General features: G+C 39.7%; 1 protein-coding gene across 2 annotated transcripts in view; it reads right to left on the reverse strand.

The window, feature by feature from the left end:
• The window catches only part of mis18bp1 (MIS18 binding protein 1), a 49,432-nt gene extending 25,444 nt beyond the window's left edge, over positions 1 to 23,988 (reverse strand). For both annotated transcript variants that reach the window (XM_062042337.1, XM_062042336.1), the window contains exons 1-8: positions 23,171 to 23,988; positions 22,964 to 23,089; positions 5,630 to 5,916; positions 3,528 to 3,601; positions 3,341 to 3,462; positions 3,056 to 3,146; positions 2,882 to 2,982; positions 2,642 to 2,799 (exon numbers count right to left, since the gene is read on the reverse strand). In XM_062042337.1, the coding sequence (XP_061898321.1) occupies positions 2,642 to 2,799; positions 2,882 to 2,982; positions 3,056 to 3,146; positions 3,341 to 3,462; positions 3,528 to 3,601; positions 5,630 to 5,916; positions 22,964 to 23,089; positions 23,171 to 23,858 (1,647 nt within the window). In that variant the 5' untranslated portion in view covers positions 23,859 to 23,988. The remainder of the gene's footprint in view (positions 1 to 2,641; positions 2,800 to 2,881; positions 2,983 to 3,055; positions 3,147 to 3,340; positions 3,463 to 3,527; positions 3,602 to 5,629; positions 5,917 to 22,963; positions 23,090 to 23,170) is intronic.
• Between the last annotated feature and the right edge of the window lie 1,066 nt (positions 23,989 to 25,054).

Here is a 25,054-nt window from a genome sequence, read left to right on the forward strand (position 1 = left end):
TGTGCTGCCGCGTTCTGGACTAACTGCAACCGGGAGAGAGCTTTTTGGCTAATGCCAGCATAAAGTGCATTGCAGTAGTCCAGGCGAATTGAAATAAAAGCATGCACGACTTGTTCAAAAAGGTTAAAAGATAAAAACGGTTTTACCTTTACTAAAAGACGAAGATGATAAAAACACGATTTTAAAACGCCATTGACTTGTTTGTCAAGTTTAAAATCGCTGTCTTTAGTGACGCCAAGGCTGGTGACTTTGGGACGCACATAATTTTGCAATGGTCCCAAGTCAGTGAGGGCCGGACCAAAAACTGAAATTTCCGTTTTTCCCTCATTCGTTATTAAAAAATTCTGGGCTAACCAAGCCTTGACTTTACATAGACAGTTGAGAAGGGGTGTCAGGGGGCCGTGGCCTTTTGAAATCAGCATATAAATTTGGCAGTAATACATTTTTGGGCACTAATACACCCCCATACCATCACACATGCTGGCTTTTGAACTTTGCGCCTATAATAATCTCGATGGTTCTTTTCCTCTTTGGTCCAGAGGACACGACGTCCACGGTTTCCAAAAACAATTTGAAATGTGGACTCTTCAGACCACAGAACACTTTTCCACTTGGCATCAGTCCATCTTAGATGAGCTCTGGCCCAGCAAAGCTGGCGGCGTTTCTGGGTGTAAAAATGGCTTTGGGTTTGCATAACAGAGTTTTAACTTGCACTTACAGATTTAGCGACCAACTGTAGTTACTGACAGTGGTTTTCTGAAGTGTTCCTGAGCCCATGTGGTGATATCCTTTATACACTGATGTCGCTTTTTGATGCAGTACCGCCTGAGGGACCCATGGTCTGTAATATCATCGCGTACGTGCAGTGATTTCTCCAGATTCTCTAAACCTTTTGATGATATTACGCACCGTAGATAGTGAAATCCCTAAATTCCTTGCAATAGCTTGTTGAGAAATGTTGTTCTTAAACTGTCCGACAATTTGCTCACGCATTTGTTCACAAAGTGGTGACCCTCGCCCGATTCTTGTTTGTGAATGACTGAGCATTTCATGGAAGCTGCTTTTATACCCAATCATGGCACCCACCTGTTCCCAATTAGCCTGTTCACCTTTGGGATGTTCCAAATAAGTGTTTGATGAGCGTTCCTCAACTTTCTCAGTCTTTTTTGCAACTTGTGCAAGCTTTTTTGAAACATGTTGCAGGCATTAAATTCCAAATGAGCTAATGTTTGCAAAAAATACATTTTTCCAGTTCAAACGTTAAGTATCTTGTCTTTGCAGTTCATTCAATTGAATATAGGTTGAAAAGGATTTAGAAATCATTGTATTCTTGGCCCTGCGATGAGGTGGCGACTTGTCCAGAGTGTACCCCGCCTTCCACTCATGTGCAGCTGAGATAGGCTCCAGCACCCCCGCGACCCCAAAAGGGACAAGCGATGGACGCATTCCATTTTTATTTACGATTTACACAACGTGCCAACTTCACTGGTTTTGGGTTTTGTATACATATATATGCATATATTTAACCATGTTTAACTTCATGGTTCATCAGGATGCACAGGCGTTAGTTAGCGTTTATTATTTCTTAGTGGAAAATGTTTTATTATTTGAACCCTGATTTCTACAATTGAATGTTGTCCTTCTGAGGGGCAGGCACTTATTGCAATGTTGTATTATTGCACAACTGCCAGGGAAAAATATAATATATATATATATTTGTCAATCAACAAAAGATGTGACTCCAGTTGTTTCGGTGTTGTTGCTAAGAGCAATTCAGAATCTTATTGGCTTAGTTCTACTGGCCTCATTTATATGTATGTTGTGTTGGACAGATTTTTTTTTTTCATTTTATGAAATCCTGTTCAGAATCTTTGAGTTGCTTGTGTATCTATGAAATAACCCAAACGTTAAAATATCAATACATTCCAACTTTGTTGTTTTACACAAAGATTTATAATTGTTTTTATGGTACTCAGAATTATAGTATGTAGTGTATTTGAACTCAAATTTTTGCTAAGTTAAAAAACAATAGTTGACAATATCCTTATCCCTACAATATATATTTAATTGTTAGTGTATGTACACATTGGCCAAAAGTGTGGAATTTAAATGTATTTATTGTCATAAAATCTTGGTTAACTATATGTACATGAATATCAGTTATTGTTATTGGTTGTAAAAGTCTGGAACATACCAGTATGAGTTCAAATGTACATTATTGTGGATCACTCGTCACGATATTTACACGTTTGGATTTTTGGCACGGATGTATTTTCTGTCGTCTCCATGTTGATCCATCTATGTCGCGTTGTTAATCTTTTAATAGTGTTGCCGGAACTTGTCAAGTGGACCCGATTGCTGCATTAGTGACAGTAGTGGTGAGGATTATTTTTGGTGGAGAACACAATCCTGGAAAAAATTGAGGCCCCGAAGACCGCAGAGAAGAATTGCATTTATCCTCAATACTGCTCACAGTCCGTGGGGGGCATATTTTCAGTATATTTTGCTAGGTTATGTGATGGGTATTAATAAGCTTTTTTGACAGTATTGCTTAGCATTCACACACAGTGTCTAAGAATATCAGTTAAGAAAGATCATTTTAGAAGAAAAAGGCCACATGGGCTAAATGTACAATGCTTACGGGGTAGTCGATAGGTGTATTATAACCTTCAAAGACAGTAATATTCATGTCTGCGTCCGCAATGACCCTGCCTCCTTTCCAGTACTCCAAGGGTGGCTTTATCAGGCGACCACTGCGAGACACTAATGTGGAAGAAGAACAAGGCAAACAAGAATCCGCTGCAGAGTAAGAGAATGTGTATGAATTAGGATAGTGCAAAATGGTTTTGAATGCTGGTAATTATTTGTATCGTGCACTTACAGGTCCTAACAGGAGTTTTCTTCGGCCGTTTCCTTGTTTGTATGAGGGCAGATGTCTCTGATGCTGTCCTGGTAATTTGGCTTTTTGGTTCAAGGTTTTCTCTGCAAGAACAAAATCAATACAGCCCTTAGTCATAATTTCAAAGGGAATAATGAGGCTTAAATAAATGCTTACTCTTGTAACTCGAACAGAAACTTCTCGTAAAGCTCCTTCCAGTTAACAGGAAATCCATTCACAAACCTCCTCAAAAGCCACATAGGAAACCCTGTTACATAGGATCATGTTCAAAATGAGTTCACAAGAAAGGGTAATAACATATGCTGAAAGGTCAATTCATTAGGTACACTTGCACACCAAAACAGAATAAGCACCAAACAGCTGTATTATTAACAATGCAATAGTTTACCTCTATGGAGCTAACTAGGGTAACTAGAGTACAAATCCAGTGCATTTACTCACTATTTTTAACATCCATCTCCATCTTGCCCACTAAGCTATAAACCCTGCCAGAGACGGTCTTCAGCTCGGTGTTGGAAAATCTCTCTACTATGATGTTACTGTTCCACTGTATGTTGTCCTCTCTGTGAACAAACTTGCAATCAGATTTTCCACATTTGAAACTATGAATCATTTCAGTAAAACTTACACGCGGATTCCATCGACAAACATGCCTTTGCGATTCCTCCTCAGGAACCATTTTTTAAGATAAATCACACCCTCCTGCAAAGCGGAAAACACAGCAAATGTATAATATATATGTCAAAATACTACAAGAATAAACAAATATTACCAGAATAAAATTATAAAATGATTAGGTAAAAAAGAGTGACAACATTGTGAGAAAAATATATACATAAAAATTAACTTACAATCTATTGACATACTGACTTTCTCATGTTGAAATATATTGTACAAACCCCGTTTCCATATGAGTTGGGAAATTGTGTTAGCTGTAAATATAAACGGAATACAATGATTTGCAAATCATTTTCAACCCATATTCAGTTGAGTATGCTACAAAGACAACATATTTGATGTTCAAACTGATAAACATTTAATTTTTTGAGAGACAATGCAAGTATTATTATTTAGCATGCGCAATGTGATTTATCAACACTTATCACCGTTTTGCGAGCACTATTTTGCGTTTTATTAAGCACATATCAGAAAGACGTGCAAACTGACATTTCTACACATGGCTGCAGGATCAGTGCTCACGCTGCACGGACAGACGATGGACAGACGAAAATCCTGCGTCCTATGTGTGTTTGTCAACATTTTATACGGTCAGAAATAAAAAAGTATAGGACATTTCGTTTGATTATTTTTTTAAATATATTATATATGTAATATATATATATTTTATAGGTTCCAGAAGACTTAAGGGGCTGAACAAATTCAAATGATGGGTTTTGGCGTCCTTCCTTTTTTTTTTTTTTCTTTTTTTCCAATCATATAGAATATATTAAGATATTTCTATATGGAAAAAAAACTCCTTTAAGTATGCATTTGTTTGCGTCTTCTGTGGAGTAAGTGCACGACTGCTTCTAAATTGCCCCAAAAAAGTGGTAGATGTCTCCTGCTTGTTTAAAAACATTGCCAAACGCCATAGGTAGGAGCATTATTTGATGAATGTGCAGTAAATAAGTGTATCTGTGGTGATGCCCCGTATATAGTACACGCAAAATCCTCATTTAAATGAGGCGGTCTGCACCACTTTACAATTGCACACGCAGTGTTAGTAAAACCCACAAAAAACTTCCACTAATAATATATAGGAATATAGTATACTATTATAGATTGCACACTTGGTTTACCGTGTGGTGTTTGGATCTTAGTAAATCAGGCTCTTGGTCTTTGTCCTCTTCCCATTTTTGGTTTGTGTAACAAGAAATGTGTATCGACTGTTTTTAAACCTCATTTAACCAAGGACCACATGTTGGTTTCATTTTATAAAGCCGTAAACCCTATATCACGCACTAATGCAAGATTTAAAAAAACCTTCAAGTTGTTTCCTGGGCCCCATGTAAGTGTGTGCTGATTTGAAAGATAATGTACACATTTACTACATCTCACTATATTGATGAACAGAGGTGTTTTAATGCACAACCAAGTTAGCTGTGATTGCTAGTTTTATAGTTTCAGACAGTCTGTGAGGCTGTAAATATGTGCAGGAGCATGACATCTGACTAGTGACTGGATGAGCGTGACAAATGGAAAAAGAAGGGTGGGGGAGCCAGCGTGGTTGGATGCGAGAGAAAAATAGACAGCTGTACTGAGTTTACTAATGTTATTTTGACGTGGAGATTGTTGATTGAATCTTGTACTTGCAATCCTTCAACGTAAAGGCGAAATCTACAGTATTTTATACCTACTCAAAGACATCACAATCCAGGAGTTTTTTTTAACTTCAGTCAAGGTAAATCTCAAAGATTCTCCCACTGAATCCATGTGTGCACATTTGTCCTCATCCATCTAATCACCACGAACACACCTACACACAGCCTGTGCATGTGTGAACCCCAAATGTAACAGTAGAGGTACAGTCCACTACGCCTGATGAGCGCAAGTGTGACACGCAAAAAAAAACCCAGGCACTCCAGAACTGGAAATTGAAAGAAATACTGCAAAACCAACTGTATTTAACAAAAAAGTACATTTTAGTATAATGTATGCTGTACACAATACTTTACTTTACACATCCTTCTGTAAAAAAATTGCTTGGAGTAAAACAAGTACTCGACTTACATTGGTTGTGTTTTCTTTGGGCTTTGGCCATTGCTTGTTCTTGAACACAGCCTTGCGTTTCTTTGGGATGGCAATGCGGGGAGTTTTAAAGACAATTGGATCTTCTAGCAAAATAGGTTCCGACGCCACAACAGGGGAAGCAGCCTCCTTGGGATGACGTGTGTCTGGCTGGCAGCTGGCAACCTTCACTTGAGTCATGGTCACTGGGGTCTTACTGTTCGAATCACTTTGAGCATTGTCTTCATCGAACTTCTTCCAACTGAGAGAAGGGGATCGACATCTGTCGCCTGTGTGTAGAACAGATATTACATTGCAGCCAAAACAATAAGTACATAGCATTTACCATTTACCCTACCAATGCAGTGGCTCGCCGCATTTTGATTTCAACAAACCAACAATAAAAACTTTTAAAAATGACGTTGTAGTAAATCAGAAACTGTTCCAGGGCTTGGCGATATGGCCTTTTTTTAATATCTCAATATTTTTAGGCCATGTCACGATACACGATATATATCTCGATATTTTGGCTTAGCCTTGAATGAACACTTGATGCATATACTCACACCAGTATGATGATTCTATGTGTCTACATTAAAACATTCTTCTTCATACTGCATTAATATATGCTCATTTTTAACTTTCATGCAGAGAGGGAAATCACAACTAAGTCAATTGACCAAAACTGTATTTATTAAACAATTTTTAAGCAGTGGCACAAATATTCATGTAATTTCAAAACAGAAAATGCAAGCTTGTCAGAGACATTTTAAAACAAGCTATGAGTGCACTTTTGTGCATGATGTCACTAAGATGACATATAAAAACAACACTAAAGTGCACTTTTTGTACAGATCGCCACTACAATAGTTTAAAACAAATAAAGTGCACTTTTGTGCATGATGTCACACAAGATATTTCAATAACTGTCAAATAAAAATGAGCTGCATAATAGGAAATCAAATAGTGTATGTCCTTTGCTATGTGATAGGTTCCTGCGGACGTCTCCTTTTGTTATTGACTATATTTTTCATACGGTGCCCTAGTGTGTAAATGTGAGTGTGAAAGTTAGATCCACTATGGACTGGACTTTCACAATATTATGTCAGACCCACTCGACGTCCATTGCATCCGGTTTCCCTAAGGGGGGGTCACCCACATATGCGGTCCTCTCCAAGGTTTCTCATAGTCATTCACATCGACGTCCCACTTGTGATTTAGGGCTATATAAATAAACATTGATTGATTGAACGTTGTCTGTCTATCTGTGTTGGCCCTGCGATGAGGTGGCGACTTGTCCAGGGTGTACCCCGCCTTCTGTCCGAATGCAGCTGAGATAGGCTCCAGCAACCCCCGTGACCCCGAAAAGGACAAGCGGTAGAAAATGGATGGATAGATGGGTGTTGATGTGGAAATGGTTGCCTCTGCATTTTGTTGGTGTGGCACCGAACGGAAATGTTGACATGCGGAGTAAGCACTCTTCATTCTCTAGCAGGTGACTTTTAAAATGATGCTACATATTAGCAGTAATGCTACTTTTTGTAGCAATGCTTTTGCCCCACACTTGACAAATTACGGTTGTCTGTTCGACATATTCCCACTTCAAGCCAAACCACCGCCAGACGATGAACCCCCTGCTGTTTTTCTTGGGAATTAATTCTTCCTTCATTTGTTACCAGATTCGCACCTTTTTTCTCTCATATTACCACTCGCACCACAGCTAACGTTACCGATGCCGCTACCTATCTGCTCCGCGAGGGCGTATACGTATGTGCGCTTGTTTTATGTCTCTGTGAGAAGGAGAGACAACAAAGAGTGAGAAGAGCTTGTAGTGTAATGCCTGCAGCTAAAAGCAACTGCGAGAGAACATACTCAAATATCACGATATAGTAATTTTCTATATCGCACAGAGACAAACCCGCGATATATCGAGTATATTCGATATATCGCCCAGCCCTACACTGTTCCCTTTCTTTGAATTTGCACAAAAGACATTGATTTTTACAGAACTATATTAATGTGCAATGTCTTTCTTGTGAAAGACTGAGCATTTTTCTGACTATAAGTCGCAGTTTTTTTCAAAGTTTGGCCCGGGGTGCGACTTATACTCAGGAGCGACGTATGTGTGAAATTATTAACACATTACCGTAAAATATCAAATAATATTATTTAGCTCATTCACGTAAGAGACTAGACGTATAAGATTTCATCGGATTTAGTGATTAGGAGTGACAGATTGTTTGGTAAACGTATAGCATGTTCTATATGTTATAGTTATTTGAATGACTCTTATGTTATGTCTTATGTTACGTTAACATACAAGGCACGTTCTCAGTTGGTTATTTATGCGTCATACAACGTACACTTATTCAACCTGTTGTTCACTATTCTTTATTTATTTTAAATTGCCTTTCAAATGTCTATTCTTGGTGTTCGGTTTTATCAAATAAATTTCCCCAAAAAATGCGAGTTATATATATTTTTTTCCTTCTTTATTATGCATTTTCGGCCGGTGCGACTTATACTACGGAGCGACTAATACTCCGAAAAATACAGTAAATGGAATAAAACAAACAACATGTTTACTTGACCCACTTCCTGGGAAACTTATCAAGGAGCTTTTTTGTAATATTAGGTCCATCAGTGCTAAATATTATAAACTTATCACTTTCCCCTGGCACTGTTCCCCTAGCATGAAAAAAAGTGGTTATTCATCCTCTGCTCAAAAGACCTAACCTTGATCCTGACCTCATGGTAAACTACCCACCTTCCCTTTATTTAAAAAATCCTCGAAAAAATTGTTGCACAGCAGCTAAATGAACACTTAGCGTCTAACAATCTCTGTGAACCCTTTCAATCCGGTTTCAGGGCAGATCACTCTACGGAGACAGCCCTCGCAAAAATGACAAATGATCTATTGCTAACGATGGATGCTGATGCGTCATCTATGTTGCTGCTTCTTGATCTTAGCGCTGCTTTCGATACCGTCGATCATAATATTTTAGTAGAGCGTATCAAAACACGTATTGGTATGTCAGACTTAGCCTTGTCTTGGTTTAACTCCTATCTTACTGACAGGATGCAGTGCGTCTCCCACTCTTCAGCATCTACATGCTGCCGCTAAGTGACATCATACGCAAATACGGTGTTAGCTTTCACTGTTATGCTGATGACACCCAACTCTACATGCCCCTAAAGCTGACCAACACGCCGGATTGTAGTCAGCTGGAGGCGTGTCTTAATGAAATTAAACAATGGATGTCCGCTAACTTTTTGCAAATCAACGCTAAGAAAACGGAAATGCTGATTATCGGTCCTGCTAGACACCGACACCTATTTAATAATACCACCTTAACATTTGACAACCAAACAATTACACAAGGCGACTCGGTAAAGAATCTGGGTATCATCTTCGACTCAACTCTCTCGTTTGAGTCACACATCAAGAGTGTTACTAAAACGGCCTTCTTTTATCTCCGTAATATCGCTAAAATTTGTTCCATTTTGTCCACTAGCGACGTCTCGAGGGCACAGGTTCGGTGGCCACGGATGAAGCGCTGGCTATCCAAAGTCGAGACCCAGGGTGGATCGCTCGTCTGTGCATTGGTTCGGGACGTCTCTGTGCTGCTGACCTGTCTCCGCTCGGGATGATCTCCTGCTGGCCCCACTATGGACTGGACTCTCACAATATTATGCTAGATCCACTCGACTCCCATTGCACCGGTCATCCGGGGGGGGGGGTCCCACATCTGCGGTCCTCTCCAAGGTTTCTCATTGTCCCATTGGGTTGAGTTTTTCCTTGCCCTGATGTGGGATCTGAGCCGAGGATGTCATTGTGGCTTGTGCAGCCCTTTGAGACACTCGTGATTTAGGGCTATATAAGTAACATTGATTGATTGATTAATAATGTAACAAATAACTACCGTATTTTCCGCACCATAAGCCGCACCTAAAAACCACAATTTTTGTCAAAAGCAGACAGTGCGGCTAATAACCCGGTGCGCCTTATATATGGATTAATATTCATATTTATTTTCATAAGGTTTAGGTCTCGCAACTACGGTAAACAGTCGCCATCTTTTTTTCCCGTAAAAGAGGAAGCGCTTCTTCTTCTACGGTAAGGAACCGCCCCCATAGAAGAGGAAGCGCTTCTTCTTCTACTGTAAGCAACCGCCAAGGTGAGCACCCGCCCCCGTAGAAGAAGAAGCTCGCGGATATTTAATTTCATTTGTTTTTCTGTAAAGACAACAAAATGTCTCCTACTAAGAGACACGCGTACAAGGTTCCACTGACTTTTGATATTCATGTGAACCGCACTGTGGATACAACGGGAGCACGTACGGTGAATATTCGCACCACAGGGAATGAGAAGTCGTCCTACTGTGGTTCTAGCTTGCCATGCTAACGGCCAGAAACTTCCACCCACGGTGATATTCAAAAGGAAGACCTTGCCAAAAGAGAACTTTCCAGCCGGCGTCATCATAAAAGCTATCTCGAAGGGATGGATGGATGAAGAAAAGATGAGCGAGTGGTTGATAGACGTTTACGCGAAGACACCGGGTGACTTTTTTCACGCAGCGCCGTTCCTGTTGATCTACGACTTCATGCGCGTCCACATCATAGATGGTGTCAAAAAACAAGTGAAGCACACCGAAGAAGAAGAATTCGAGGGATTTGTAGATGAGTAATAACTTCAGAAAGTGAGCTTTAAATGTTTATTTTGTGTGTTGTGTGACACTAACGTTCGAGCAACGTTGAGTTATTGATGTTGCTATTGCTCTGCACTATTTTGAGTGTTACTATTTTTGTGATTGCACATTTGCACATTACATTTTGGGAGTGAACAGAGTTGTTAGAACGCTGGTTTGTAATATATTATTAAAGTTTGACTGACCTATCTGACTGTTTTGTTGACATTCCCTTTAGCGTAGCGTAGGTGCGGCTAATAGCACGGGGCGGCTAATAGGTAAACAAAGTTTTGAAATATGCCGTTCATTAAACGCGCGGCTAATAACACGGGGCGCCTTATGGTGCGGAAAATACGGTAATATGAATTATTACTTAAAACTAATTTTTCCCCACCAAGTTGTGTGAATGAAAGAAAAAGCCTGTGTTTATACACTTGACTTGACTCAAACTAAAATTAATCATACAATGTATAATACATTTTTTAGAGAGGTATTTTATTCAAGACAGACGTTTTAACTTAATTAATATTAATGTTGGAGATTATTATTTAGTTGCATGCAATGTGCAAAGAAAATTTTTTGTTTACAAAAGTACTTTGTTCAAGACACAAGTATTGCTTCCTTGAGGAAGCTCTTAATTTAGTTCTATAAAAATTATTCCACAAAATGTATATCTGGTCTAAAATATTCAAATTCAAATTAGAATTTTCCTAACAGTAAGATGCAGTGTCATTTCAAACTACTAGTTTTTGATCAAATAAAATGAAATGCTTGTTGTGAGTTATCTCTGTCATTTGTATTCAATGGCTTCTTTAAAAAGTAGGGAAAAATCTGAAAAAAATCATAAATCTAATTTTTTGTGAAAAAATCTAAGATTTATTTTTTTAGGCCATATCATCCAGGCCTACATGATTATTCATTAATTGGAAAACATGAGTATTTATTGCACCACCAAAACTCAACTTTATATACAATTCAAAAGAACGGATTTATAAACTAGTAAGGGAAGAACAAAAAGTAAAATATTAATAATACTAGGGCTGCAACTAATGACTATTTTCATAGTCAACTCGTCGGTTTATAAAGCATACACATATATATTAGCTCTACTTTTCCATCGACTTAAGTGCAGCTTAAGTTATTTAAAGGGGAAGTGCACTTTTTTTTTGTAATTTTGCCTATAGTTCACAATCATTTTGAGAGACAAGAACACAGTTTTTTTTAAAGGTTTTTAAAGATAAAAACCCTTTGAAGATGCGGTGAATGGGATTCACCGTTGTAACCTTCGAAGCCCTCTAACACAACTTCAAAACACTTTATCAACGTTTTAGATACACACTGCAAGTATATATATAATGTAGTAACATACACGTTCATTAAAATATGTAATATGTAAAATATTTACCGTATTATGGTCATTTTATGCATTGCAGGTACTGGTTTTCTCTGTGCATTTATTTCTGCTTCCATAGCAGCGCACTTTCGACTTCCAGCAACAAATGTGTGTTCCTGCTTCAGGATACAAATGAGACCGTTTTTTAAATCATGGCAGTAATAGACAAAGAAGACAAGTATTTTTTGACAAATGAGGAGCCACAACCTTATCTTTTTGAATCTGAATATACGGAGGATGAACTACTGTATAGAAGCAAGCACGAAGAAAGAGTGAAACTTTGGAGCAGACGAAAGCCAAGAGAGTGAAGTCGGCTTGACTTTGACGCTGTAAATGTGGAAATTGGAGCCATGCTTTTTCGACATAAATGGAGTGCATACCTTGTCAATTTGAAAAAAAGTCCCCGGCCAACTGGACCAAATGCACAATTGTCCATCGAGTGAGTCACTTTAATACCAATCATGATACACGCAGTACGTCAAGCGTGTTATTACAACTACAGTACATACACGGTCAAGCTAGCTCGGTACAAACAAAATATGACACGTGGGCCAATGCTAATATGGTTGTTTATGTTTTTCAGTCAGTACAGATGTGTGTCCTATAGCATTGTGTTGTGTATTACAAACTCAAACGTGATTTGGCTGCTGACACATAAGCTAGCTTATCTCTCGCCGTAGTTACCTTTCACGCCTAACACCACATGCCGATGTGTTACTTCGCTGGAAAAAGAGTTTGTCCGTGTACACTCTTACAATAGCAATGTCGCTACAGTTTGGTTATTATACAGGTTACAAAACATAAATTAAGTACTGTTGATGTTTTTTTAATGCATTTCCATGTAAAAATGGTCTCGTTCTTGGTGGCTAGCAATGCAGCGAATAGGAGCAATCAAGTCTACCTCCAAATCACTTTAAAATACATTTTTAAACAAATTCCAATAATACTTCATTTATGTTCCGTAACCTGTATAATAACCACGCTGTAGCGACATTATTATAAGAGCGAACACGGAGGAACTCTTTCCAGCGTAGTAACACATCTACATGCTTCGGTATTAGCCATAAAAGCTAACTGAGGAAATAATACGCTAACTTCTACGTCAGCACAGAACCCGTTTGAGTATGTAATGCACAACACAATGCGATAGGACCCCAATCTGTACCGATTGAAAAACATGAACAATCATTTTACAGTATCTGTAAAGTCTTAGTCTACATTTCATGGTTTGATTGTACAGAGCTAGCTCGACAGCGTATGTATTGTAGTTGTAATAACACGCATGGCGTGTATTATCGATATTTAAGTGTGACTCCCTTGATTGGCAGTTGTCCGCCATTATTAGAAAACACACTCACGTTTGTTTCGAAAAGTAGCACAGAGAGTTGTTGCCAGAAGTCGGAAGTGTGCTGCTATGGAACAAAAAATCAATGATTAAAATGACCAAAATACGGTAAACATTGTACGGAGGGTTTTGAAGTTGTTTTAGAGGGCTTTCAATCAATCAATCAATCAATGTTTATTTATATAGCCCTAAATCACAAGTGTCTCAAAGGGCTGTACAAGCCACAACGACATCCTCGGTACAGAGCCCACATACGGGCAAGGAAAAACTCACCCCAGTGGGACGTCGGTGAATGACTATGAGAAACCTTGGAGAGGACCGCATATGTGGGTAACCCCCCCCCTCTAGGGGAGACCGAAAGCAACGGATGTCGAGTGGGTCTGACATAACATTGTGAAAGTCCAGTCCACAGTGGATCCAACACATCAGCGGGAGTCCAGTCCACAGCGGGGCCAACAGGAAACCATCCCGAGCGGAGACGGGTCAGCAGCGCAGAGATGTCCCCAACCGATGCACAGGCTAGTGGTCCACCCGGGGTCCCGGCTCTGGACAGCCAGCACTTCATCCATGGCCACCGGACCTATGCAACTCCCCCTCGCAAGGGACAGGGGAGAAGAGGAGAGAAGAAAAGAAACGGCAGATCAACTGGTCTAAAAAAGGGGGGGTCTATTTAAAGGCTAGATTATACAAATGAGTTTTAAGATGGGACTTAAATGCTTCTACTGAGGTAGCATCTCTAACTGTTACCGGGAGGGCATTCCAGAGTACTGGAGCCCGAATAGAAAACGCTCTATAGCCCGCAGACTTTTTTTTGGCTCTGGGAATCACTAATAAGCCGGAGTTCTTTGAACGCAGATTTCTTGTCGGGACATATGGTACAATACAATCGGCGAGATAGGCTGGAGCTAAACCGTGTAATATTTTATACGTAAGTAGTAAAACCTTAAAGTCGCATCTTAAGTGCACAGGAAGCCAGTGCAAGTGAGCCAGTATAGGCGTAATATGATCAAACTTTCTTGTTTTTGTCAAAAGCCTTGCAGCCGCATTTTGTACCAACTGTAATCTTTTAATGCTAGACATAGGGAGGCCCGAAAATAATACGTTACAGTAATCGAGACGAGACGTAACGAACGCATGAATAATGATCTCAGCGTCGCTAGTGGACAAGATGGAACGAATTTTAGCGATATTACGGAGATGAAAGAAGGCCGTTTTAGTAACACTCTTAATGTGTGACTCAAACGAGAGAGTTGGGTCGAAGATAATACCCAGATTCTTTACCGAGTCTCCTTGTTTAATTGTTTGGTTGTCAAATGTTAAGGTGGTATTATTAAATAGATGTTGGTGTCTAGCAGGACCGATAATCAGCATTTCCGTTTTCTTAGCGTTGAGTTGCAAAAAGTTAGCGGACATCCATTGTTTAATTTCATTAAGACACGCCTCCAGCTGACTACAGTCCGGCGTGTTGGTCAGCTTTAGGGGCATGTAGAGTTGAGTGTCATCAGCATAACAGTGAAAGCTAACACCGTACTTGCGTATGATGTCACCCAGCGGCAGCATGTAAATACTAAAGAGTGCAGGGCCAAGAACCGAACCCTGGGGAACTCCGCACGTTACCTTGACATAGTCCGAGGTCACATTGTTATGGGAGACGCACTGCATCCTGTCAGTAAGATAAGAGTTAAACCAAGACAAGGCTAAGTCTGACATACCAATACGTGTTTTGATACGCTCTAATAAAATATTATGATCGACGGTATCGAAAGCGGCGCTAAGATCAAGAAGCAGCAACATAGATGACGCATCAGAATCCATCGTTAGCAATAGATCATTAGTCATTTTTGCGAGGGCTGTCTCCGTAGAGTGATTTGCCCTGAAACCGGATTGAAAAGGTTCACAGAGATTGTTAGTCACTAAGTGTTCATTTAGCTGCTGTGCAACAGTTTTTTCGAGAATTTTGGAAATAAACGGAAGGTGGGAGACCGGTCGGTAGTTTACCATGAGGTCAGGATCGAGGTTAGGTCTTTTGAGCAGAGGATGAATAACCGCTTTTTTGAATGCTAGGGGAACAGTGCCGGAGGAAAGTGATAAGTTTATAATATTTAACACTGATGGACCTAATAATACAAACAGTTCCTTGATAAGTTTCCCAGGAAGTGGGTCAAGTAAACATGTTGTTTGTTTTATCCCACTTACACGCTGTAATAATTCCTCTAATGTTATTTCATCAAAAATAGAGAGACTATTTTGGAGGGCAGTGTCCGTCGTATATACAGTCGTATTTGTGTTAATAGAGCCCAGTTGTAGCTGGGATGCGTTGTCTTTAATCTCCTTTCTAATGAGTTCAATTTTCTTATTAAAGAAATTCATAAAATCATCTGCCGAGTGGGTGGAGCTACTGGGAGGAGTCCCTTGTTGGGTTAGCGATGCTACTGTACTAAACAGAAATTTAGGATCGTTTTTGTTGAGGCGGATGAGATTTGAGTAGTATTTAGCTTTAGCTAAGGTAAGCATGCGTTTATAAGTTATTAAACTATCACTCCATGCTTGATGGAAAACCTCAAGTTTAGTCGCGCGCCATTTGCGTTCCAGTTTTCTACATGATAATTTATGAGCTCTAATTTCTTCTGTAAACCATGGGGTGCGCCTTTTAGGGGCCCTTTTTTGCTTTAGCGGTGCTATACTATCAATAATTTCGCGCAAGGCATCGTCAAAGTTGTTAGTGAGTTTATCAATAGAGCCGACATAATTTGGGAATGGTGCTATTACCGAAGGCAGTAGGTCAGCAAGAGTCATCGTTGTGGCAGCATTAATGTTGCGGCCGCTATAGCAGTTATTATTATTATTAGCTTGTTGACAAAGAGTCAAAACTTCAAATTTTATAAGGTAATGATCGGACATTACTTTAGTATATGGAAGTATCATAACTTTGGAGGTGGTGACACCCCTGACAAGCACTAGATCTATTGTATTACCGTTGCGATGCGTGGGTTCATGTATTATTTGTGTAAGACCACAGCTATCAATTATGGTTTGGAGCGCCACGCACTGAGGGTCCGATGGGGTATTCATATGGACATTAAAGTCCCCCATTATGATTATATTGTCGGCGTGCGTCACTAGATCAGCAACGAACTCTGAGAATTCACTGATAAAGTCCGAATAGGGCCCAGGGGGGCGGTAGATAACAGCCAGGTCGAGAGGTAGCGGTGTGACAGACCTCATAGTAAGCACCTCAAACGATTTATATTTATTATTTAGGTTAGGGGTAAGGTTGAAATTTTCATTGTATATTAGTGCGACACCCCCTCCCCTTTTAAGAGGGCGGGCAACATGCGCATTCGTATAGTTAGGAGGAGATGCCTCATTGAGCGCAAAAAATTCGTCCGGTTTGAGCCAGGTTTCGCTAAGACCAATGACGTTAAGATTGTTGTCTCTAATGACCTCATTAACCAATAACGCCTTGGGAGACAATGATCTTATGTTTAAAAAGCCCATATTATAGGTATTGGGCTGTTTTGACGAGTTTTTGTTAAGATTATCCGTAGTGGCAATATTAACAATGTTGCGTTTATTATGCGTAGTGCACTTTAAATAGTTTCGACCATATCTAGGAATTGATATGACGGGAATTTTCCGATTGTTTGCTTGGTGCTGCAATAGACTGGACATATCATAATTTGCCACCTCAGTAGAATGCATGTCCACCTCTGACACAGACACAACAGAAAAAACATTATGTGAATTGTGTATTATTCTAAGAGAATTGCTATGCGTACATGGATTATCCAGCCTGGCGCTGGCTAGTTCTAGCTTAACTGACTCCTCACCCGGACTAACAGACATTGTAATTGCCTGTGACCGGGCTTGCTCTAGTGTAGTCAGTCAAGTGAGACTTAAATAGTAGTCTATGTTTCTAGACAGGATGATGGCGCCTTCCTGGTTAGGGTGAAGGCCGTCTCTCATCAGCAAGCCTGGTTTGCCCCAGAAAGAGGGCCAGTTATCAATAAACGTTAGTCCCTGCGTCCTACAGTAGCTAGCCAACCACTTGTTAAGCGAGACTAATCTGCTATATCTCTCATCATTGCCTCTCGCAGGCAGGGGGCCAGAGACAATTACTCGATGCCTGGACATCTTTCTGGCGAGATCACAAGTCCTGGCTATGTTTCTCTTTGTAATCTCTGACTGTCTCATTCTAGTGTCATTGGAGCCAACGTGTACAACTATATTCGCATAATTAGTGGTGCGATTAGCCTGTCGTACGTGTTTACTAGGCCTGTTGCGAGTTAGCTCCCTAAGATTAGCTTCAATGTCAGGTGCTCTGGCCCCGGGGATACACTTTATTGTGGCTGGTTTGCTAAGCTTTATGTTTCGGGTGATGGAGTCCCCTATAACTAAGGTGTGGTGCCCGGTAGACTGGGGTGTAGGACTAGCTAAAGAGCTAAATCTATTATGCGTCTCAACCGGTACACCGTAGCTTGTAGGCCGCTTAGGACTGCTACAAGCTGGGCTAGTTAGCTCGCTACAGCTAACGCTAGCAGATGTGTCCGCAACATCTAAAGTTACGACATTACTCTGCTCTAACTGGCGGACACGGCCCTCTAGCAGAGCCAACCTCTCCGTGAGTATGGTGCAAGACGCGCAGGAAGCCATTACTCACAGTGTTTTCTGTCACCGAGTGAAGTTCCTGCTGTCCTCAGGGAAGTGGTCGCGGTCTGTAGGAGTAGCTTCTTACTGACCGGCGCTGCCTTTCTCCGCGCTAGCTTAGCAGCTAGAGATAGAGCGCTACTTAGCTTTTTCGCAACAGCGAACAGACGGCGAGCAGTCACGCACGGTGAACCGTGATTATGCTAATTATATGAGAGCTTTGAAGGCTATAAGGGAAACTCCCATTAGCCGCACATTACAAGTGTTTATCAGCTTTAAAATCCAAAAGACATACGTGTTTTTGTCTCTCATGACTGTAAACGATAGGCAAAAATCCTCAAAAATTGCAGTTCTTCTTAAGGCTAGGGGTGCAACAATTAGTCGATATTGTAGACAATAGTTGTGACGTCATCATTCGTGTTTTTTTTGCCGCGACTTGCATGTAAACAACATGTAAAGTGTGAGAACATTTCCTCTTATTCTTGTGAAAAACATGAATACCTTGCTCATTTTGCAAAGCTGATTTAGTTTTTATGGCAGTACGTCTGTAATACGCGAGCATTTAAGGCGGAGGCATGTCGGACATCTGGAGGGAGAATGCGATCTTCGCCTCGGTAAGATTGTTAGCTTGTCTTGTGCCTTGGTAGCCAGCTAACAAGTGTGAGACTAAGTTGTGTGAAAAATAGAATTAACTATCATTTTAGCCAAAGTCAGCCAGCTAAATTTTGTCTACATCGATTGAAGTACTTTTCAAAGCAGCGTCAATTTGCAATGACGTAAAAAAGGCACAATAACTAAAGCGTAACGCTCACGCACGCACAGACAGACAGACAAAGAGACAGGCACCATTAAACATGACATATATTAAATAGCCAACATTTTAAGAATTAATCAAAGATAGAGTTCAACACTAGCGGTAGCAAATGGATGGCTGGGATGGAATCTATTAGAGTGCTGAAACTGCCACGAGTTAATCAATAGTGTAAACACCATTGTAGCTTTTAAAACACATCACAAAATGCTTTTCTTTTTTAGGATGTTAGATTTGGTGTTTAGTTTTTTTCCGTTGCTGCTATTTCAACTTTTTTTAATACATAAACAAGGTTAATTGTTTGTTTGTTTTTAGCACTTTGCCTTTCCTTTCTTTTTAATAGAAACCTTTTTTTTTTTGAAACAGCTGAAAGGGCAGCTCAGTTACAGTATAAACAATTATTAATTAATTATCAATCAAAGTTTACATATATAGCCCTTAATCACAAATGTCTCAAAGGGCTGCACAAGATCCCACATCAGGGCAAGAAAAAACTCAACCCAATAGGAACAACGAGAAACCTTGGAAGGGACCGTAGATGTGGGGATCCCCCTGGGTGACCAGTGCAATCGATGCCAAGTGGATACAGTTAATAATGTGAGAGTCCAGTCCATAGTGGGGCCAGAATTAGTCATCTTTGTTGTGCGTAAGGACACGCCTAAAATAACATAAGGTGCAGTTAAAAGTTGATGTAAACATTTGAGCCATTTAATACGTGTACACTTAATTACCTGACTGGTCGACTAATCTGTAAGATAGATGACTAATTAATACATACATATTCATTCATACTGAAACTGTGCTGCTCATTCAGCTGTTACAAAAATTTAAGTGACTTTTAAAATGTTGTCCATTTAAAAGAAAGGAAAGGCAAACTGTGGAAATTCTTCAGCTAACAAAAACACAAAAGAACAAAATGTAAAATAAAGTGCAGTGTTTAAAAGGACATGCTTAAGCGTCAGCAGCAACATGAAAATAATTGACCTTTAACAATGTTGTTTTTATAAGTACACATCATTATAGGACATACACACAAAGAAACACCAACCTGCCAAATGCTTCATGATGCTTTGTGACGGGCCGTGTTCTGAAAATTACTTTCATGTCATTACAATACCAAAAATATAACTGAATTACTAACGGAATTACTCTTTAATAAATGTAATACATTACCAGGGAAATTAATAGTAAATTAATTAATGTGTTACTTAAAAAATAAACGTTAAATATCTGGCATAATGCAGTTAGTCATAGGTTTCAGTGCGTGCATGTGCCTTTTAAAAGGCGATGGCTGTTGCCTAATGATGTGTGACGTCAGCTAGTCCACTCAGTAGTCTGAGTTTGAGATATTTTCGTTATCTTAGCAGTCTAGCAGCAGCAGTTTGTCAGCTCTGACAGTAGCTGTTTTGAATCTTTCACTGGTTTGTGTTACCTATGCCTAATAAATAGATTAAATGTGATTTTATGGCTGTATGTTCTTGTCGTCAACAAATGCGATATTATTTGAATGGCAAGTTTGTCACTTCTATCATTAATTTGTTGTTCAATATTCCCGCAGACCCTTGTAGTTACGAGCCTGCAGTGCAGTTTGTGTCAAGTTGTGGTGAAAAAACATTTTCTTTTACTGACCAGTTCTTTCAACTGACATCTAGTTTCATCCATGTTGGATCGAGTGTGTGAGCTTGGAGGAGCAGCCCCGCTCCCCTCTGTGCATGGCGCAGATGGGGTGGGGTGGGTTTGGTTATGGTTTACATTTATTTCAAACATGCTACACAGATAGGCAAACATTTTACTGTAGTTATTTCAAATTTGATGGGATTTATTTTAGGAGCAGAATGCGATAAAAGGATTGAAATCCCTTTTCGCTTTTTAAGGGTCACAGTCTATTATTATGCGCATTTGCGAGTAAATTTGTCGCATCGTACAGCACTAATATGTTTATACCAATAAGCATGTAAGATGAGGGGTGCTATAGCACAATTGTATTTATCATTGAACTACGGAAAACTGGAAATGCCAAAGCACAAGACAACACTACAATCATTCCTATTACGAAGGACTGTGAGGACAGCATTCTAGATGCCTTTGAGGTGGTGCCAAATGTTCTTGTCAACCATGACTATGCCAACTAGACACCACCTCAGAACTGTCTCTTACTAGACAACATTGACAACAAAATTCTCACTTGGCTAACGTGTGGCACGTGTAGATTTGTCTTCGTTACAGAAGCTCTACCGACTGACTACACACAGTCATGCCACTTATTAAAATTAAGAAATAATGGCAAACTTGTTATGCCTTATTTAGGGGTACAGAAAGTACTGATATCGTCAGAGAAGGGTATTCAGTCTTTCATGAATATTCACGCTGTAAATGTGTGCAAGTTGCAGCATGTTTTATAATATGTGACTAAAATGATTGTTGGGAGGGACGTATTTCACATGGGTTACCATGTAGGTGAGACACAGTATGGCATTGACAACCATCTTTTTGTGTTGGTTGAGATGTTAGTCTCGACCTATTTTCATATTGCTAAGACATACAACATAAGAAAAACGGGCATGTCAGTGAGACAAACTGAGACAAACTAGATTTATTTAAGGGTCAGTAAAGAGACAGTAAACAAATGTTTGTCAATCTGTGTCTGTTTTTATTATTATTTTGTTATATATATATATATATATATATATAAAAGTAGTTTGCTTGTAAATTCTAAATGTGGCCAAGTGTTAGACATGTACATTGTAGTATATTTAGATATTTGCAATAATGTCAATGTTTGCAATAATGTCAATGTGATTAATACACAAAATTTTGAAAAGATTCAATATATGCACAACTTAAATTTGCCATGTTAAACTAAGTGTCTTTGGAATAAATATACACAGATCTTGGTCTTTATAACATTTAATTGCCAATCAGCATCCTAGATAATATGGTGTGCATCCACATCCATGATTTGTTTTTTTACCTGCAACTGTCAACTGACTAGTTAAGTTCCAAAATGTCACTCTAAAGTACGCTTACAATATGAAAAAAACCTCACAAAGCAGCTGCAATATATTTGATAATACTGTTGATGTCAAGTGTAATGACAATATGTAAAATACTACCTACATACTACCTACAGTACAGCTGATAAACCACTTCAGCCTATTGTCAAGGCTGACTGAAGTCTGGGGCAATATGGCGGCCTGTTGAGTACGCCTGTCGGCTAGTGTAAGCTACTACTATGGTACACTTTTCCCGAGGTTGTGACCGCATCATCCATCCAGACGTCCGAAATCTTGTCTCTACTTTAAATGCTCGTGTATCACAGGTGTACTGCCATAAAATTGGCCACTTTGCAAAATGAGCAAGGTGTTCATGTCTTTAACAAGAATAGGAGGAAATGTTCTCACACTTTACTAGCGATCTTTTTGTGAGTGGTGGCAAGGATTTGCTTCCGCCCGGAAAAACCAGAGTGATGACATCACAACTATTGTCGACAAATATAATTGTTGGCGATTCCATTGTCGACAAATTTTTGCACCCCTAAATAATAGTAACAGCAATAAATTCAAATAAAAATAGCAATATAAAAAACAATACAATTATGTTTTTCCATTTAGTTTTTTACCTTTTACACTTATTTTACCACAGCAGAGTGTGCCCCTGTTGTGTCAAATAAAATTCAATAAAAAGTTTGTTAATTAAGTGCAAAAATCCTCACAGGCATACAATACACCTTTGGACAATTTTGACCAGTATTTTGGGCCAGAGTGCAGCTGAAATAGGCTCCAGCCCCCCCGCGACACAGAGACGGACAAGAAGTAGAAAATGGATGGTTAGATTTAAAGTCAAAGCATAATAATTGTGTAAATGATCAATGAGTGCTATAAGCATAGTACGCTTGTGCAAGCTACTTTTTTTGAAACCTTAATTTTTTGGGCCCAGTCCGACCCGATGTGGCGCACCGCGCTGTTATTGTAAAGGGTGAAAGTGTGCTATGCTTTTGTTCTTAGCTTGACATGTGGCAACTGCTTGAGGCTGCTAAACAAAAAAGAAAGCGGCTCTCAAGTTGCAGCTGCTGTCCAGCTTGTACATTGATGTCGTTCACAACAACACAAGCAGATGAGATGTGTTGTGGGTGTATGAATTGTTCTTGCTAATTTTAGCTTCGTAGTTTAGTCAGTGCTTCGAGTGGCTGCCCCGCATTGTTTTATTTAGGACAGGGAAGAATAGGTGTTTCGGGGATCAGTTATTTTCCCAAACATTTTAACGTTTTCCTCATAACGACACCATTTCACTCACATTAATGTCAATTCCGTTGCACTGCTTATCAATAATATATAAATAATTTATTTATGATCGTAAGAAGCCATAATTTTAATCAAAATTCGATTAATTATTCAGCCCTAGCAGGAGTATGCCATATTAGGTTGTTTTTTTTAGCTTTTACATTCCTATTTACCTCCATCATTCAGGGGTTCCCTGTATGTGTCACGGTATTTCCCTTTCAGTTTTCTGTTCTCTCTCTCCTTGATGTAGGCAAAGATCTTGGCAGGGGACATGAGGTTATCCGTGAACACGGCGCATCCTGCTCACAGAAAAAACAATATCATGATTACAATTGAGCAGATAAATAAGTAATATTGAAGTAGTTATTGATGTGCCTCACTTTTCATCCTTGGGGATATTGGGTGGGGATGCAGATGTTTACATGTGTTTTGACTTGTAGTGAATAGATACATTTCTTCACTCTCTGGGTCCTCCATGTTGGTCTTGTCATTCATCTCTGGCAGCAGATGTTTGCTTGTCTTAAATTTCTTTTTCATGGGGGAAAAATGGGTGTCTGAAAGCATGGAGGTGCTAACGGGAGCAAATTCGTCTTTAAACGCTCTCTTCACTTGAGTATTGGTGGTCTCAAGGTTTACAGAACAACATGGGACTGGTTCTGCGTAAATGTCACGGCTAAACATTGCAGTGGACTCCATGGGATGTTTGTTGTGTTGGGATCTGAATCCCTTTCCGGTGTCTGTAATATGCAAGTTATCCACTGCCCGTCTGTTCGAGTAGCGTTTATCTGGACTCTTTAGAGGCGAAAGAGTCAGCGCTTTCACTTGACCATACCTGGTAGTGTCGTTGAGAACATTTCCTTCCGAAACACTATCAGAATCAGTGATGCTCAGTGGTGGACTGAGTTCCTCTCCGTATTCCTCCTCAAACGTCTGCTCTTCATCGAATAAGCCTCCCTCGTTGGCGTACATCACTTTTGTACTTGCTTTAGCTTTCAGCTTGGCGAACAATTTAGCTGGAGAATTAAACTCACTGCTTGGACGTCGCCAAACATAATAAGGCACCGCCATGAGATTTCGAACGTGAAGTTTTTTGGAAAAACACAGGCCCACACCCACTCTGTGCTTCGCGAACAGAGCACACGACTGCTATGCTAACCGCGCTCTGTTCAAAATCTTGGAAAGGCGCGGAGTAACTTTCAAATGATGACATCACTTCCTGTTGCAGCATGCTTTTTTTTTTTTTTTTTGTAAATGGGCCTGAAAATGCTATTTTATTTTATTTGTATGCACATTATTATCTATTTGGGGTATTTGAGGTGGATTTTGATGCATGACAGCGTTGTTTTGTTGTTGTTATTGCTGCTTAGAATGTATTTTAACCAATAAACATTTCACGTCATTTTATGTCTAGCATAATTTACAAAACATACAATATATCAATTGTTTATTTGTTGTGGTATGATATACTCAAAATGGAACATGATTAAACAAAGAAGTATAGAATCTCAATTTGACAAAATTATTCAATCTCTATATCTAATATTTATAAATGTCTGAAGGGGAACTGCACATTTTTGACATTTTGCCTAAGTTCACAATCCTTATGAGAGACAAGAACACATGTTGGGGTTTTTTTTGTATTCTGATTTGTAAGAATCGGCTCGTTCTAGGTGGCTAATAATGCAGCTAATGGGCAGACTCTATTCTGCCTCTATATCACTCTAAAATGCACCCAAAAAAAGCCAACAATACTTTATTTACATTCCGTAATCTGCAAAATAACCAAGTTGTAGCAAAATTGTTATCGTAAGAGCGAACACTGAGGAACTATTTTTCTAGCATAATAACACATTGCCATAACAACACCAGCACTTCATTAACGGATTTAAAGGACTCCAAGGACATCACAGGACTCCAAGAACATCACAGGACTTTAAAGGCCCTCTCCATCCGAGAGGAGGATGTACGCCGGCAGTTCTTGAAGCTGAAAACGCGGAAGGCCCCCGGGCCGGATGGTGTCTCCCACTCCACCCTCAGACACTGCGCGGATCAGCTGGCTCCTGTCTTCACTGACATTTTTAACACCTCTCGAGCTATGCCGCGTGCAGTCCTGTTTTAAGACCTCCACCAATCTCCCTGTCCCCAAGAAAGCATGGATCACAGGACTTAAAGGCCTACTGAAACCCACTACTACCGACCACGCAGTCTGATAGTTTATATATCACTGATGAAATCTTAACATTGCAACACATGCCAATACGGCC

Source organism: Entelurus aequoreus, linkage group LG03 (genome assembly GCF_033978785.1).
Source record: "Entelurus aequoreus isolate RoL-2023_Sb linkage group LG03, RoL_Eaeq_v1.1, whole genome shotgun sequence".
Classification (NCBI taxonomy): domain Eukaryota; kingdom Metazoa; phylum Chordata; class Actinopteri; order Syngnathiformes; family Syngnathidae; genus Entelurus; species Entelurus aequoreus.